Source organism: Oryctolagus cuniculus, chromosome 14 (assembly GCF_051225735.1).
Source record: "Oryctolagus cuniculus isolate XC-2025 breed Fujian yellow rabbit chromosome 14, ASM5122573v1, whole genome shotgun sequence".
NCBI lineage: Eukaryota > Metazoa > Chordata > Mammalia > Lagomorpha > Leporidae > Oryctolagus > Oryctolagus cuniculus.
Window position 1 is genome coordinate 67,294,765 of NC_142880.1, and position 18,063 is coordinate 67,312,827.

The 18,063-nt window shown below is 41.0% G+C and overlaps 1 protein-coding gene across 2 annotated transcripts; it reads left to right on the forward strand.

The window, feature by feature from the left end:
* The first annotated feature begins 532 nt into the window (after window positions 1-532).
* FBXO4 (F-box protein 4) lies at window positions 533-14,091 on the forward strand. 2 transcript variants are annotated; one of them, XM_002714004.6, is made up of 7 exons: window positions 533-980; window positions 1,728-1,963; window positions 4,064-4,284; window positions 8,321-8,396; window positions 8,494-8,669; window positions 13,220-13,395; window positions 13,707-14,091. In XM_002714004.6, exons 1-7 carry the CDS (start codon window positions 792-794, stop codon window positions 13,794-13,796), a joined length of 1,164 nt encoding a protein of 387 aa, XP_002714050.1. In that variant the 5' UTR covers window positions 533-791; the 3' UTR covers window positions 13,797-14,091. The 2 variants fall into 2 exon arrangements, 1 of the variants encoding a protein (XP_002714050.1); XR_016220161.1 differs by lacking the exon at window positions 8,321-8,396 and having other exon boundaries at window positions 652-980.
* The last annotated feature ends 3,972 nt before the right edge of the window (window positions 14,092-18,063 follow it).

Genomic DNA, 18,063 nt, shown 5'->3' on the forward strand with positions numbered 1-18,063 from the left:
CTAGATTTGTGTTGGAGAATATTTTAGTTTACTGTTGTATTAAATATATAATTTAAAATCCTAGGATTATTCATGAAAGAGCAAGACAGCATCTGTTATACCCTGTGATAACTGCACATTTCAGTCAATCCTCTGGTTTTAAAATTCCATCCATAAGAATGGATAGATATCCACAAAATCTGGTTTAAAGTCATTCCCAACGGGTAATTACCTAATATTCATGTTTTATTATTTTAGCCATTTTTTTGCTGTCCTTTTATAAGATATGTTCAGCTTTTTTTTAAAAAATATATTTTTTCTATAGTTGGACTAGACTCATTTAACATAAAGTCATTTATGATAGGGATCCCCACTGCATCGCTAATCCCAGCTTTTGCTAATCCCTAAGAAAACGAACAGTAAATTGTTGGTTGAAAAAACACGATTAAAGAAAGCCAAAACGCCTAGTACGGCAGTGCTGCGAGGGAAGAACTGATTATTAAGCCCAGGATAGCGGCCTGGATCATTTACTGCCGAAGCAAGCGTCGCCCCCGCTCGGACAGAGACCGTTTTGGCGAGGGCAGGAGGTTTTAGAGCGGTGGGTGAGGCCGGCATGGCTCAGCCTGGGGCCAGAAGTGAGTGGGGCAGCAGAGAAGTGACTGTTGGCGGAGCCTCCAGGCGCCCGGCCCCGCGGGGCCGTTTCCGGGCCCCGCCAGCTCCGCAGGCCTAACCCTGCCGGGGCGGGAGAGGCGAGGGCGCAGGCGGCCGCGCGGGCTCTGCCCTGCGGCGCGTCACACGCCGGGCCGGTGACCATGGCAGGAAGCGAGCCACGCAGCGGAGCCAGCTCCCCGCCGCCGGCCGCCAGCGACTGGGGCCGCCTGGAGGCCGCCATCCTCAGCGGCTGGAGGAACTTCTGGCAGTCGGTGGGTAAGGAGAGGGCGGCGAGGACGGCCGATCGCGAGGAGGCGGAGGAGGAGGCCAGCTCCCTGAGTAGGCTGCCGGTGAGCGCGGGCCGCGGAGGACGGTCGGGCCGGGCCGGGCCGGGACAGGAAGAGCCGCCCCCTGGAGGTCGCTGGGGGCCTGGGTCTGTCCCTGCCCAGGCTGCCGTTCCCCACAGAGGTTGTCACCAACAAGAGTTGACCCGACAGGCGGTGGCCGTGACCCCTGGTGCTCCCGAGCTGGGCAGGTTGGCCAGCCAGATCACCTGGTTTTCTACCCGTAAAACAGGCACGTGGGACCAGGACGCCTGCAGGAAATAGAAGCCCCGCCTGACGTCTCGGTTAGCTCGGGGAAGCTTGGGTGCTCTGAGCATCCCTCAGCCCAGGCCCACCGTGTAGAAACCAAAGCAAATGCTCTCCTGACATCGCAGCGGGAGCCGTGTGTTTGAAGTTAACAGAACCGCCACACAATGGAAAATCAGTGCATTACAAGTGCCTTAAATTAAAAACCATAAGGAGTAGATGAAGGCTTGATTTTGAATAAATGATTTCCTTAATTAAATAAATGATGTATAAAAATATCCATGAGGAGAGGACCTGATTGGATTTGTAGAAGTGTTTCAGTGTGTGGGGAATGGTTCAGTTAAGACTCTCCTGATGGTAGAACAGCTACAGAATGGCAGATTGAACCATGCAAGATACTACCCTGCAGGTATTTAGTATCATTCTTTGTTCACTGTATAGCTTATGAAACAATTTTCTGAGGTAAATCATTCATTCTCCCCTCTCGGCTGCTTGCTTCTGTTTCAGATCGACGTACAGCTTTACATATTGTCCTTTCTCTCTCCTCATGATCTGTGTCAGCTGGGAAGCACAAATCATTACTGGAATGAAACTGTACGAGATCCAATTCTGTGGAGATTTTTTCTCTTGCGAGATCTTCCTAGGTGGTCTTCTGTTGACTGGAAGTCGCTTCCAGATCTAGAAATCGTAAAAAAGCCCATCTCTGAGGTCGCTGATAGTGCATGTTTTGACTACATGGCCGTGTAAGTATCTACTTTTATGAATTAGACATACTAAATTTTACTGTGTTACTGATTGACAGTCCAAGTTTGTTTTGGCTTTGCTGATAATTTGTGACATGGTTTTGGATCAGTGTCCTTTTGTCAAAATTAGGGATTGAGTCAAATGACTTCCTTCATAGGACCCTTTCAGTTTTAACATTTTCTATTTCCCTCAGGCGCCTAAACAGTTTTTGAATAATTATGGCTAGTAGAGATGGCAAGACATAAAACACTTCCAAAAATTCCCGTTATCTTAGAATGCTTGGCATTTTGTTTGGTAGTGGATACTTTTCCATATCCAGAAAAGGAGTGGCCAGAGATCCGAGAGCAGTTCATTGGCTGAGAAGAAAACCATTCTGAGGGCTCTGAGAAATAAGATGTTGTTTCAACCCCCAAGCAGTGAGGCTTTCTAGTGTCACGTATGTGAGAAAATGCACATCATCTAATACTGCCGTGCTGTGCATTCCTCGGCACGTGCGTTCTGTGCATTTACTCATTGAATTCGCAGGCTGCAAGGTTTTGGTTTTGTGTTGCAGTTGGAAAATTAAGAATCAATTAAAATTAAGTTGTAAAATTAAAAATCACATGCCAGAAAGGGTATGTGATTTGCTGAAGGTTACAATAGCTTCTAATTCAGATTGAAACCCCTCAAAGATACATGGCTGCCTCAAAGATACGTATGTTGCTGGATCTGCATGTAACCTGCTTTATTAAGAACCCCAAATAAGCCACTGTAAGGAATTAAGATAATATTTATGCTTTAGGTAAGAATTGTTTTGCTGTGTTAGATTCTGTAGCTATATACAGGATTGGTTTCCACGAAAATTTAAGTTATTCTGAGTTTTTCCTTATTCAAGCCACAGGCCATTCTGTCAGGCCTTGTGAGGCTATTTGATCTAAATGTACATTATCTGCTATATTTAATGTCAGCATGTGCCACTGTGTCCCACTTGCTGGGCAGCACCTCTGCAGTGCCCCACTGGGTGGCCATGGCTTCGTGTATCTGATGCTGTGCAATCATTTTCTTTAGGGGATAGTAATGACCATAGTAAACACCGTTCATGATCATACCGGTTATCACTAATCTTTGCCACCCTGGGTGATTGTTACTGCTTGAACAATGCAGATAAAGAACCAAAGTTCAGATTCTGAGTGCCTTCTATGATGAGTTAAAGTGGTCAGCTTTGGCCGGGCTGACTCTGCTTTAAAGCTGATTTTATTTTCCTTCATGAATTACAATGTTCCTAAGAAAGATGATTTCGTCGTTAGTGATTGTCTTAGCTAGCATGATTTATTTTAAGGGTTTTAGGTTTTATTGAGATTTGGGTAACTTTTAATTTTTGAGAAATTGTAGAATTGCTAATTGAGAGATTGATAGCCATTGAAACGGACTGAATGTTTGCTAGGTTTTCTTGAGGTTGTTAATAGGGGGACACAGGACACAGGACATTTGGCTATATTGGTGCCATCAGTAATCTGTTGGTGATAGTAACCTTTATAGAAACTTTCGGTATGGCCTGTCTTTAGTGGAGGACTTGTCAGTTTTGGCACTACTGATCATTTGGACCAGATGATGTGAGAGGGGTGTCGTGTGCATTGCAGGATGGTCAGCAGCACCCCTGGCCTTCACCCACTAGATGCTCATAGCACCACTTTCTTCCCAAGTTGTGACACTGAAAATGTTGTTCAGACACTGTCAGGCGTCTCTGGGGTGGGCTAGGGTGTGGACCTCCTCAGGTTGAGAACCACTGCTCTGGTGCATTTTGACCAAACAAGTGTTAGATCACGTCTTGCAGCAGAGACTCTCAATGGAAGATCAGAGAGCAAACAGCCACTCCAAAGGGAAGACTTCCTCAGTTTCTGGGCTACTGTCACCCTCTTAGTACCTTGTGCGTTTCCTTGTCACCATAACCTGCATGCATGCAAGTACTAGAATGATGTCTGCCCCCCACTGTCCTGGAGACTTGGGACTGTGTTAGTCATTGTGTCCCTTGTCTCTAACAGGCACTCAATAAATGAAACCTGTTGGATGACCCTCTGGCTAAGTTTTGTGTATTTGTTTTCTGCTAAAATTTTACACAGCTATAAAATGTGCTGTCCATATACAAGAAGAGCCTTGAAATCCAGCCGCCCTGTGTATGGAGCTGTCACCTCTTTTTTGCACTCATTGATCATTCAGAACGAGCCACGGTTTGCTATGTTTGGACCAGGTTTGGAAGAACTGAATACATCTTTGGTGTTGAGCTTGATGTCTTCTGAGGAACTTTGCCCGACAGCTGGTTTGCCACAGAGGCAGATTGATGGTAATTTTCATGTTAATGTACCGTACATCATATTTCAAACACTTAGAGTTTGACACTGGTGTTAAAGAGAAAGAAATTAATTTTGAAATTTTTCATTGTAATGAAATGTAATAACTTGGTAGATGGGAGCCCCCAGGTTCCACTGAATTGAAAGAATTAATTTACTTATTATAAGAAATATGTTTCCTCTTTATTCCTCAAATTTGTGTCTTCTAGAATTTAACATTATGTAAAGTAAAGCATATGTTATCAGCATGCTGTGTTCATATAGTGATACTGCTCTACCATATCTGCAAAGATTATCAGCAAAAAATACTTAGCATCTATGTGCAAAGTATTGTGATAACTACTGGAATTTCAAAGTAGAGTTAAATCATTATCTTTCCCTCTTTATATGCAAAATACTTAACAGTGTAATTATTTGGCAAAGCAGGATATATAATATGTAATAAACAGTGTAATTGATTATGATTTACTTATTCAGAAATTAGAAAATACAACATCAAAAATCTGGGAGTGGGCATTTAACCTAGGGTTAAGATATCCATGTCCCCTATTGGCGTGTCTTGATGTGATTTCCAACTCCAGCTGCTGACTCTGGATTTGCACCTGTACAGACACTGGGAGGCAGCTGTGATGGCTCATGTAATTGGATTCCTGCCACCCATGTGGGAGACCTAGATTGAATTTCAACCCCCTGGTTGTGGGCCTGGCTCACCCCCAGCTGTTATGATCATTTGGGGAGTGAACTAGTGAATAGGAATGCACCCTCTCTTTCTCTACCCCCCCACCATCTCTCTAAGAAACAAACCCAAAAACTAACCAAACAAAACCGAAAAAACTGCCCTGAAGATAGTTGGTCTCTAAGTGAGTACATAGACAAAGATCTCTAAATGATTAGAATATGATGCAGTTAGCTCCTGAATAGAGAGAAGGGTCAAGGAGGGCTCTCCATTGGAGATGATTCCTTACATGAGTAGCTATCATAAAAAGATCAGGCCAAATGTATTCTAGGCAGTGAGAACGACGTATCTAAGAGCACAAAGCTCTGTATGTGTAGCACACACTTGAAGAAGCCCTGTATGTCTAGGAAGAGTGGAGCTAGGTGGCAGTTATGCCTTGTGTTGAAGCACTGAAGCATTTTGGAGTCACTAAAGGATTTTGAGTAGAGAACTGGGATGATTAGGATTATGTTTTAGAAAGATTACTTTGGCTCCTGAGTGAAGAATTAATTAGAAAGGGCTAAAGGAATAGAGACACATTAAGAAGCCACTATACTATTGTGATTAAAAATATAGAGAGGGTCTGAATTAAGTGATAATAGAAGATGAAAGTAAAGGCTCTAAAATTGATAGTGCATCGTGTATTAGCAGTAAAAAGTCTGGCTCCAGGTTTCTGACTTGAGTTTCCACTTGGATGATAGAGCTGTTCGAGCAAATAAGGAATCACTGAAGGGGTCAGAGAAAGTTGGGGGCAGGGTAGGATCTGTAAAAGGAGAACAATAGCTTTTCTTTCTAGTATTGTTGACTGATAACTGTGTAGAAGATCCAAGTAGACATGCCTACTCTGAGTACTCTACTTTAATGGAACAGGAATCTTAGCAATTTATTTTTAGCTGTATCAGTGGTTCAAGGCACATAGTAGGCACTCCATGTGTATTTGGTGAATGAATCAATGACTGCTGCTTTATGCATCCAGATCTCAAGAGCAAATCCAGGCTAGACATTGAGATCTGGGAATCATATGGAGCCCAAATGGACTTGGAAGTTTTTGAGGATGAAAAGAATGGTTGTGATAAAATCTTTAGTGAATGTTTTGGGGGAGCCATTATTAAAAGGAGACTGACTTACAAGGTTAAAGAAGGAGAAATGGTGTGTTTCTCAAATGGATGACGTTCAAATAGGGTTGGTGAGTAAGGGTTTAGACATGGCATTGAGAGTAAAGAAAACATCAACCCCACCTCTTTACCCGAAGGTATGAGAAAATAAGCAACTTGAGAGTCCACTTCAAGAGAAGAGTACCTGGGGCAGGCCAGGCTCAGGTAAGGCTGCTAGGTCGAAGGAGCATCTTAAGAGGTTGGGAACTTGGAGAATTTACTGATTATGCAATGGTAATTCCATGCTTTACATAGCAACTGAGTGATTATATAAAAATGCCAGTCTAAATATCCCTCAAACTTTGCAAAGTCAAAGAAGATATGGGTTACATCTCTGAAGTATAGAATACTATGGGGTACTTATTCAGCAGTTATATATGTTGAGAGGATAATCACTAAGAATTATACTGATGGAAACAAAGATCAGAAACAGTAGATTTAAAAAAAACAAAAAACAAATCTTGAGGTATATGCACCAGTCTGAGTAATTTACAGGACTAGAGTTGATGTGGCCTGGGATGGTTGCAGTCCCAGCACCCAAATGTTCTGTTCATGTGTTGCGTAGAATGGAGGCATGAGATGGAATGGTATAGCTTATTTATGCAAGTAGACTTGTTATAATACAGGCATTAAGGGTACGAAGGCTAGAGTTGTCTCTAACAAGGTAAATCAGGGCCAGATTATATTAAAATTTTGTGTTTTTTATCTGAAGAGCAATGACTTTGGAGGGAAGAGATATAACTAGAGAAGTGTGATTTAGCAAAATCTCCAGCTACTGTCAGAAGAAAGAGTCGTAGGGGGCAGGATGATATAAGAGACTTCTTAGAAGTGATTGTGGAAGTCAAAGCAAGATATGATGGTAATTTGGACTGAAGAGTGGGGATGGGGATGGAGAGAGGTAGATTTAAACAGACTCTTATGTAACAAGAAGTAGAGCTGTGGAAGTGGAGAACGATCTTTCCAAGAGGCAAGTGGTGAAGAAGCCATTGAGTGTTAACAACCAAAGGAGGGAGGAGATTAAGAAAGGACAAATACCAGTGTTGAATGACTAAGATATAACATAGTAAGAAGCTAATATTTAACACCTGTTGTTTGCCAGGTTACTAGGAGATTTACACATGTGATTTTATTTTATCCTCACAAAAACGCTAAAAAATATATATTATTTCTATTCTTGGTGTCAAAACTGAAGTTTACAAATACATGGCTTAAAGATTCTAATCCAAGTCTATCTACTTCCAAATTTCAATATCCGCAGCATTTCCTCAGTGTTCTGATGTACTGGTCACTCTCTATCAACTTAAAAACAGCTTTTCAGGAAAAAGAAACATGGTGGTTTTTTTTCATTGACTGTATATGTGGATTGTAAGCCTAATGAGAAACATAAAATATGAAAATGAGTCTTAGTCTTGAAGATAAATGGTAGTAGCTGTTGCAATACAGCTGCTACTGATAAGATGGTGAACTTGCTAATAATAGTTTTAATGATATAAAGTACTGTTTTAAGCCTATTCATATTTTTATTGCTTTATGATTGAAAATTGCCTGGGTCGGCGCTGTGGCTCACTAGACTAATCCTCCACCTGCGGCACTGGCACCCCGGGTTCTGTTCCCGGTTGGGGCACCGGTTCTGTCCCGGTTGCTCCACTTCCAGTCCAGCTCTCGGCTGTGGCCCGGGAAGGCAGTGGAGGATGGCCCAAGTGCTTGGGCCCTGCACTTGCATGGGAGACCAGGGGGAAGCACCTGGATCCTGGCTTCGGATTGGCATAGTGCGCCGGCCGTAGCAGCCATTTGGGGGGGTGAACCAATGGAAGGAAGTCCTTTCTCTCTGTGTCTCTCTCACTCTCTAACTCTGCCTGTCAAAAAAAAAAAAAAAAAAGAAAAGAAAAGAAAAGAAAATTGCATACAGCATCTTTTTTCAACATAAACATTAAACATTACATTTTATTCCAAAGCTACAAGGGTACTTCCAAAAGTTTAAACAAAAATTGAATTAAAGGATAATACAAATTTTGCATGAACTTTTTGAAGGGCCCCTGTATGTAAAGCTTGCCATAGAATTTTTTCTTTGCTCTTTTCATTCTCACTAGTTTTTTTAAGTCTGATATTATTCTGTATTTACTAATGTCTTGTTTTGATAACTGCAATTTTATCCACTAGGTATTGGATCAGGAGTCAGTTTTCAGTTGAGCAACCAACATAAATTCAACATCCTGATATTATATTCAACTACCAGGTAAGGCTACCTACTGGGTGGCCTTCCTGAAATGTCTTTAGGGGGATGGACCCTGTTTAGAATGGTTTCATGCTCTATGCTTACATTTTCCTTGTAGAAAAGAGAGAGACAGAGCCAGAGAAGAGCATACAAGTGCAGTTAACAAGATGTTCAGTGTACAGAGTGAAGGAGATGATCAGCAAGGAAGCCGGTACAGTGTGATTCCACAAATTCAGAAGGTGTGTGAAGTTGTGGATGGGTTCATCTACGTTGCAAATGCTGAAGCTCATAAAAGTAAGCAGTCTAATATTTTATTTTAAAAACACCACTGTGTCATTTTTTGTGAAACAAACAAAAAATACATTTTTAGTCTTTACCGTGGCTTCTTCAATGTGGTGGCAGATTTTCTCAATGTGATTCTCTGTTTCTGTTCATAATGGCTTCTCATACCTTGGTGTGCATTAGGATCATGAAAGGAGCTTGTTAAACATGTAGCTGCCTGGTTTCGACCCTGGGAGATTCTGATTCATGGATCTGGGTTGTGTCCTGGGCATTTCTTTTTTGTAAGCACCCAGTGAATTCTGTTGCGTACCAAAATGGGATACTGCAGTGTAAATCTAATCTTTTGTTGTAGGCTTCAAAGTTTTTGTTACTATTGTTTTGTCTGATTCTTGCCTTATTTAAAATTTATACAGGTAATTATGAAAAATTTTACTTTGTTTTCACCCACATAGTAGAGAAATGTGGTGGTGAGCTGTTAATTAAATAAAAATATTTTATTAAGTAGTTTAGTTGAGAATGCTCTCCATGTATTCTGAGTAACTGCCACTGACAACACTATCTAGGTATGAAATCACAATATCACTGGGCCACACGCCAGTTTTAGAATTTTTTCCAAATCCTTTGTGAATAAGGTAGACTATAAATATATAACATTTATATATTTATTATGTATTTTATTTGCACATATATACATGTCTGTATATATAGAATAATACAGTTCTTTAATGCACTGGCTTGAATTTCTATTGAATTTATTTCTTCTATGATCTGTTAGGCACGAGAGCAATTATACTTTGGAGATCTGGAAAAGCTATTTATTAGAAAGACATAAATTACTTTGCTATTACAGAGCTATCTATAAAAGAAAAAAGTTAGAAGCACTATAAAATGAATTCATTTATTCAACCAATAGTTAAGTTCTCAGTAAGGTAGGGTACAGTATGCAGTTCTAGGGATATAATTGGGAATTGGAACACAGGCAGTCCCTACTTTTATTTTGTTTTCTAGTCTGCTCTCCACATACCCCATGAAAGAAATAGACAAACAAATTCTTTTTTAAAAAAATTATAAGATGCAAGGAGAATCTACACTCCTCAGCCTCACCTCCCTCTGATTCTGGCCTCTACTGAGTGCTCATGTGAGAGGTCAGTGATAGAGCAGGGGCCACTGAGTATCCTGCATGGTGGTGCAGGCATGCATGTGGTTGATTGGCTGCTACCGCGTGGGTTGGTAAATCCTTTTGCTTTCTATGTACTTTTCTCGTATGACACCAAAGCTGTCTGCCACTGGTGATGCAGATAGGAAATCCTCTGGCCTCCAGGTTGCAGGCAAAAGTTGACTGCTGCTGGAGAGAGGATTAGAAGCCAAAGCTGTCTATTCCTAGGGAAAGAAGGGTAGCGATTCCACCTGTAGCAATGATCCTGTGCTGACATAATAGATATTTGCTGGCTTGGGGTGGGGCATAAAATTTGCATTGGAGACTTTTCTGCCAATACAGGGCAGAATTCAGCAGTCATGCTGAAACATCGGGAAAGGCCCCCTACCTCTGAGGCTTACATAGGGCTTACCTAGGACAGAAGCAGTGACAAGAAAATTGAGAAATTTCCATATTCCTACTAACTGACAAGCAGTAGTGGACTATAGGGATGAGGGAAAAGCTATGGAGAACTGAAGATCTGCTAAAAACTGAGAGGAGAGTAGAAACTCTGGTACTCTAGCTTGCCACTCAGAACAACTTAGCAGCTGCCCACTGCTCAAAGAATTTAAAGTCTATGTATTGAAGTTAGCTATGGTGATAAAAGACAGATCTGCATTGACTACCAGTCTATCGGTGGGTCTGACTTAACTCACTGCATTAATGGGCTAACAGAAGCAGCAGCATTGGGCCAGCGCCGTGGCTCAATAGGCTAATCCTCCGCCTGAGGCGCCGGCACCCTGGGTTCTAGTCCCAGTCGGGGCGCCGGATTCTGTCCCGGTTGCTCCTCTTCCAGTCCAGCTCCTTGCTGTGGTCTGGGAGTGCAGTGGAGGATGGCCCAAGTTCTTGGGCCCTGCACCCGCATGGGAGACCAGGAGAAGCACCTGGCTCCTGGCTTCAGATCAGTGCGGTGTGCTGGCCACAGCAGCCATTGGAGGGTGAACCAACGGCAAAGGAAGACCTTTCTCTCTGTCTCTCTCTCTCACTGTCCACTCTGCCTCGAAAAAAAAAAAAAAAGCAGCAGCATGCTGGTTTCTGAGAGTAAGTCTTCTTTACCTAAGTGTCTATTGCAGTTCTACATAGGACATCTGGCATTAAATTTAAAAATTATAAGACACTAACAAAGTCAAAATGAATTAGCACATTGTCAAGAGATAAGGCAGTTAGTTGAACCAAACCCAGAGATGGTTTGGATGTTGGCACACTCAGAAAGGAGCATTAAAATAAGTTGGCACATCATCATCAAATTGATGAAAACTAAAGATAAAGAGAAGGTGTTTTTTTTTTTAATTTTTTTAAAGAAAATATTTTTGAAGGAAGTCAGAGAAAAAGGAAACATGCATACAAATACAGGGGTTCAGGCATAACAATGACAGCAAACTTGCTCACAGAGCTGCTAGAAGGCAATGAAAGGAAGTCATTGCAGCTCAGTACTGCAAGAGGGAAAGATCTTAAAACCAGCAAAGACATTTTTCAAAAACCACAGCAAACTCAAGGATTTCAGAGAAACAAAGCTTGCAGAATACTGCAGGCTGAATAAGTTGTAAAGAACAGAAATTTATTTCTCATGGTTCTGGAGGCCTGGAAGTCTGAATTCAAGGTGCTGGTATGTGGTATCTGGTGAGGGGCCCTTCTTACTCAGCCTCACACGACGCAGGTGAAAGGGCTGTAGGAATGGATGTATAGAAGAACTAGAGAGAGAGAGAGAACTCTCTTCTGCATGCCCTTTTTATTCACAAGGCTTTCCCAAAAGACCCCTAACATTGTTGTATTGGGGATTACATCTCCAAAATATGAATTGGGACACATGTGGCTGATGTGTTCAACCCACAGCACTGAGAAAAATTGATTTATAGTGAATCTGAACTGCAAGAAATCTTAAAGGAAGCTCTCCAGGCAGAAGAATATGGCACTGAAAAGAAATTTGCATCTATAAAATGAAATGATTTTTCCTTGGGATTGAAAAATATAGCTGACATAAAAGATTTTTTCTAATTTTAATTTTTTATAATCTTGTTAAAGATAACAATGAATTATAGGTGTATAATGTTTTAAAGCTAAATATATGATAACAGAACACATCCTACAATAGGGGAGATTGAAACATACTGTTTCTTCTGTATGTGAAGTGGTATATTATTTAATACTAGGCTGTTGCAAGTTAAAAAAGAGTTTTATTTATTTAATTAATTAATTTATTTATTTTTGACAGGCAGAGTTAGACAGTGAGAGAGAGAAATAGAAAAGTCTTCCTTTTCCGTTGGTTCACCCCCCAAGTGGCTGCTATGGCTGGCGCATTGCGGCTGGCGCACTGCGCCGATCCGAAGCCAGGAGCCAGGTGCCTCCTCCTGGTCTCCCATGCGGGCTCAGGGCCCAAGGACCTGGACCATTCTCCAGAGTTTTGTAAATCCTTAAATGTAACTAAATAAACCAGAGGTGGAGATAAAATGAAATCGTTAAAAGACTCAATCCAAAGGAAAGCAGGCAAAGAGGGGAACCATGTAAAGGAACAAAGAACAGATTAACTCGTCAACATCTGAGACGCACGGTAGATTTACGTGCACCCTGGTGACAACTACATTAAATGTTTGTTCATTTTTGATTGGTATATAACAGATTACCTCAGATGTCATGGCTTAAAGCAACACTTACTTATTAGCTCACAGTTCTGTCTGCCAGAAGTCTGGGCATGGTAGGGCTGGCTTCTCTTCATTGTTGTCTCATGGCTAAGATCATATGGGTTGCATCCCTTTCTGAAGGCTCTGGTGAACAGTTGCTTCTAAGTCATGCAAGGTAGTGGCAACACTCAATTTCTTATTGCCCAGAAGTCCCTGTTTCCTAGCTGGCTATCAGCAAGGGGCTACTCTCAGCTTCTAGAGGCCATTGGCAATTCCTCGCCATGACTCCCCCTACTCAGAACCTTCCTCACTGGGGATAATCTCCATTTCCTAATGTCAGTTGTGTCTTAAAGTTTAATCCTGGGCTGATATTCCATCATATTTGCGGGTTCCTCCAACATTCAAAGAGTAAAGGATGCTACCTACCACAAAATGTAAAGAATCTAAACACTCAATGAAGGGCAGAAATTTTCAGTTTGGGTAAAAAAGCTTGGCTTAATAGTTTGCCTAAATTATGAAAGTAAGTGCTTTCTGAAAGAAGGGCTAGTGACAGTATCTGTGAGAGGAGATCTTCTATGCCAAAGCGTTTTTACTTTTTAAAGAATATAGGCATGTAAATGAATCCAGCAGTAGAAGCGGCTTGTTCTGTTCAGATCCTGGTAAAAATTTGTTCCCTTGTTTTAAAATTTTATTATTTTTCAAACTATTACAAGTGATGCAAGTTAACAGTGTAAATTTACATTCCTTAGGACATGAATGGCAAGATGAATATTCTCGTATTATGGCAATGACAGATCCAGCCTTTGGGTCTTCAGGCAGACCCATGCTGGTTTTATCTTGTATTTCTCAAGCAAGTATCAAAAGAATGCCCTGTTTTTATTTGGCCCATGAGTTGCATCTGAATCTTCTAAACCACCCATGGATGGTAAGGCCCTATCTTCCCTAGAGGTAAAAATCTTACTTTATTTTCCATTCTATTTTCTGTTTGATTTTCTTCTTTCCTGTTCATCATACTCTCTAACAAAATGGCATTCTAAAGTCACTGTTTTGTTTTGTTTTTGAGAGAGAGACAGATTGAGAATAATACCAAGGGCACACATCCTGCTGGTTCACTCCCCAAATGCCTGCAATGGCTGAGCTCCTGTCTTGTTTCAGTGTCTAGAGAAGTGCCCCTCCTGACCATGAGATACTGGACTCAGTTTCTTACTGACAGCATTCTCTCTCATCTACCCACAGGTCCAGGATACAGAGGCTGAAAGTCTCACTGGCTTTTTGAATGGCATCGAGTGGATTCTTGAAGAAGTGGAATCTAAGCATGCAAAATAATTCTCCTTTTGGACCAGAACCATTAAACCTGTATTACTGATGCCATGATGTGGACTTTTGCTCAGTTAGCTCACTTTATCCTGCCCTTTTGCAGGTGGGCTTTATATTGGACAGTTGTAGCTGCCATGTTTTTGATATTATTTTTACTTTCTACCTTAAATCAATTATAAGAAGAGTTTCAGTCTTACTATTTAGCCTCCAAATGAACCTATAAGTATGTTTTTTGATAATTTTTATATTTCCTGTCTTTTTACAATATTAAATTGTGGGGAAAATAAAGTTTGTGCCTCTCTCATTCTTTTCTGTTCCTGTTCTTTTTGGAACAAAAATTACCCTCATGGGAAATAATAAATCTGTTGAGCTTTCCATAGGGTCTTTTCAAGGGTTCATAACTGGTTATCAGAAAAGAGGTTTATTATTTTTTATTTATTTTTATTTATTTATTTATTTGACAGCCAGAGTGGACAGTGAGAGAGAGAGACAGAGAGAAAGGTCATCCTTTTGCCGTTGGTTCACCCTTCAATGGCTGCCACAGCCGGCGCGCTGCGGCCGGCGCACCAGGCTGATCCGATGGCAGGAGCCAGGTACTTATCCTGGTCTCCCATGGGGTGCAGGGCCCAAGCACTTGGGCCATCCTCCACTGCACTCCGTGGCCACAGCAGAGAGCTGGCCTGGAAGAGGGGCAACCGGGACAGAATCCGGCGCCCCAACCGGGACTAGAACCCGGGGTGCCGGCGCCGCAGGCAGAGGATTAGCCTAGTGAGCCGCGGTGCCGGCAGAAAAGAGGTTTTCAAATATGCTTAATACATATGCTGCTTAAAGAATGAAAACTTCATTGGAACCACAATTAATTTTATGGCCATACAACCTCTGTTTTATTTTCTCTGAAATATAAGAAAGCAGCTTATATTAGATTTAATACCCCTCTCTGAAAAATAACTTCTCTGATACCTCATAAGGTACTAAAACTGAATTCCATCCCATGCTCACAGAGAAAATGTTCCAGAGACTTATGGGTATCATATAACCTTCTGGAAATTGCTTATACTTTGCAGAGGAAACACCCTCATATCTCATTGCATCTGAAGAATTTTCAGATCCCTGAAAAAGGAGCATGAATATTTACATAGTTTATGTACAGCCTATATTTAAATGTATTCCTGTTTTGGACAGAAAGTTTGTGTTACCTGTTATACTTCTATTACATGAGGTAAATACTTGAGTGTGCTATATGGAAAAGAGAGAACTTGGGCTGGTGCTGTGGCTCACTTGGTTAATCCTCTGCCTGCAGTGCTGGCATCCCATATGGGCACCGGATTCTGTCCCGGTTGCTCCTTTTCCAGTCCAGCTCTCTGCTGTGGCCCAGGAAGGCAGTGGAAGATGGCCCAAGTGCTTGGGCCCCTGTACCCACATGGGAGACCAGGAAGAAGCTGGTCTTTGAGGTGCCTGGTCTTTGAGGTGAACGCTATTACCATTTTGATCTTTTTGTTAAGAAGGTGGAATTTTCAATCCCATCAAGGTGGCATGTACCAATGCCATCTCACTAGTCCAAGTGATCAATTTCTGTTCACAATTGATCATAATGATAGGACTAAGAGTCAAAGGGATCACATAAATAAGACTAGTGTCTACAAATACTAACTGATAGAATAAAAAAGGGAGGGAATGATCCAACATGGGAAGCGAGATACACAGCAGACTCATAGAATGGCGGATGTCCTAAACAGCACTCTGGCCTCAGAATCAGCCCTTAAGGCATGCGGATCCGGCTGAAAAGCCCATGAGAGTATTTCAGGCATGGAAAGCCAAGACACTCTGGCAAAAAAAAAAAAAAAAAAAAAAAAAAAATGACCTAAATGAAAGATCTCCACACGTGAGATCCCAGTGGAAAGAACAGGTCATCAAAGAAGGAGGTACCTTTCTCTGAAGGGAGGAGAGAACTTCCACTTTGACTACGACCTTGTCTAAATATGATCAGAGTCGGTGAACTCAAAAGGCTTCCATAGCTTTGGCAACTCCTGACAAGAGCCTAGGGTGATTACTGATGCCATAAACAAGAGTGTCAATTTGTTAAGTCAACAACAGGAGTCACAGTGCACTTACTCCTCATGTAGGATCTCTGTCCTTAATGTGCTGTACATTGTGATTTAATGGTATAACTAATACTCAAACAGTATTTTTCACTTTGTGTTTCTATGTGGGTGCAAACTGTTGAAATCTTTACTTAATATATACTAAACTGATCTTCTGTATATAAAGAGAATTGAAAATGAATCTTGATGTGAATGGAAGGGGAGAAAGGGGAGAGAGAGTGGGAGAGGGGAGGGTTGTGGGTGGGAGGGAAGTTATGGGGGGCGGGGAAGCCATTGTAATCCATAATCTGTACTTTGGAAATTTATATTCATTAAATAAAAGTTAAAAACAAACAAACAAAAAAGAAAGAAAAAAATCCAAAAAAAAAAAAGAAGGTGGAATTTTGTCTAATGAGCTATTGGATTAGGAGGTCTTTGAGGAAAACCTGTGAGCATACAGTTTCACATTTGCTAGAATGTTTAGATACATGTGCTTTGACTATGATAAGGCATTGTTTATAATAATAAAAATTAATCCATAGGTATCACAGGAGTTATTAATTTCCCGAGCACCTTATAGAAACAGCACAGTGCTTTCATATCAGCTGTGTTTTTTTAAAACAGCTTTTCAATGCTATAATTAAGGTATTATTTCTGATTTATTGAGGAAATTAAATACTCAAATTTTTAGCTTCAAGTGCTAGATCACTCAACAGATTAAAACTTTGGGTTCTCTATTTTTCTGATAGCACACTCAAGTATTTACCTCATGTAATCTATATTTTTGCTACAATAAATTTTTTGAGCATTTTAATTTTCCAGTCTCAGTGAAATGTGCTTTCTTCCTCTATACACTATAGAATTTGAAATCATTTTATATTAATTTATTTTAAATGCTCTTTCCCAGTCCTAATTAACTTTCAATAGCACTTGCTATGTCTTAGGGTCCCTCCCCCCATTCCCATGACTATTTGTCGCATGAGATATAGCTTGTTGTATTTTATCCTATCTTCCAACAGCTACAAGGGTCAAAGTACCTAAAATGGAAAGGTGTTTTTCCATTTGTCATTATAGGTAATAAAGGGGATTTAAAACTTACTCACTGTGGGGACGACACCGTGGCATAGCAAGTAAAGCTGCTTCCTGCCTGTGGTGCTGCCATCCCATATGGGTGCTGGTTCGTATCCCGGCTGCTCCACTTCCGATCCAGCTCTCTGCTAAGGCTTGGGAACACAGTAGAAGATGGCCCAAGTCCTTGGGCCCCTGTACCCTCATCGGAGACCCAGAAGAAGCTCCTGGCCAACTGGGGAATGAACCAGTGAATAGAAGATTTCTCTTTCTTTTGTCTCTTTCCCTGTTTTTCAAATAAAAGCTTGGCTTTTCAAACAAACAACATTTTTTTCATAAAAAAAGAGAGGAGAGGCCTTTTAATCCACGTGTTATTTGTAGTAACAAACAAAATCTGGCATTAGCTCCCTTCTGATATGCCTGGGAAAGCAGTGGAAGATGGCCCAAGTGCTTGTGTCCCTGTACCCACGAGAGACATGGAAGAAGCTCCTGGCTCCTGGCTTTGGGAAGGCCCAGCTCTGGCTGCTGCAGCCACTTGGGAAGTAAAACAGTGGATGTAAGATTCTCTGCCTCTTTTTCTCTCTGTGTGTTATTCTGCCTTTCAAATAAAATAAACAAATCTTCAAAAAAAAATCAAACCCGAAAAAACAAAACCTGATATTGTGAAATTAATTACTACCATGGTGAAAGCCTGTAATATGAAACTTTATTCGTAAGTAATTCCTAAGTGAATCAGACAAAAGGATAAAACTAGAAATATTAAATTTTTTCCATTTACAATATATTCCTTATTTAGCAGTTATAGGAAGTATGCAAATAAGTTTAATAGTTAGGGCCAAGCCTTGCATAGTTTCAGGTTCTGCAGAAGCAACAGCAATTTAGAAGCATTGGTACAAATTGCTTTTTCAGGAGTTTGCTCTCTCAGCTATGGCTAAGGCTGGACTCATCAACTATTTTATAATGGCACATAAATTGATAAATTAAAAATATAATACCAAATAAGCAGATAGTTTACCTTATAGGAAGTCAAAGAAGAAAGGGTCTTAACTCTAATTAACAGAGTGTCTTTGAAACATTTTTTAAAAAGCTTTATTTAGTTGTTTGAAAGGCAGAATTACCGAGAAAGG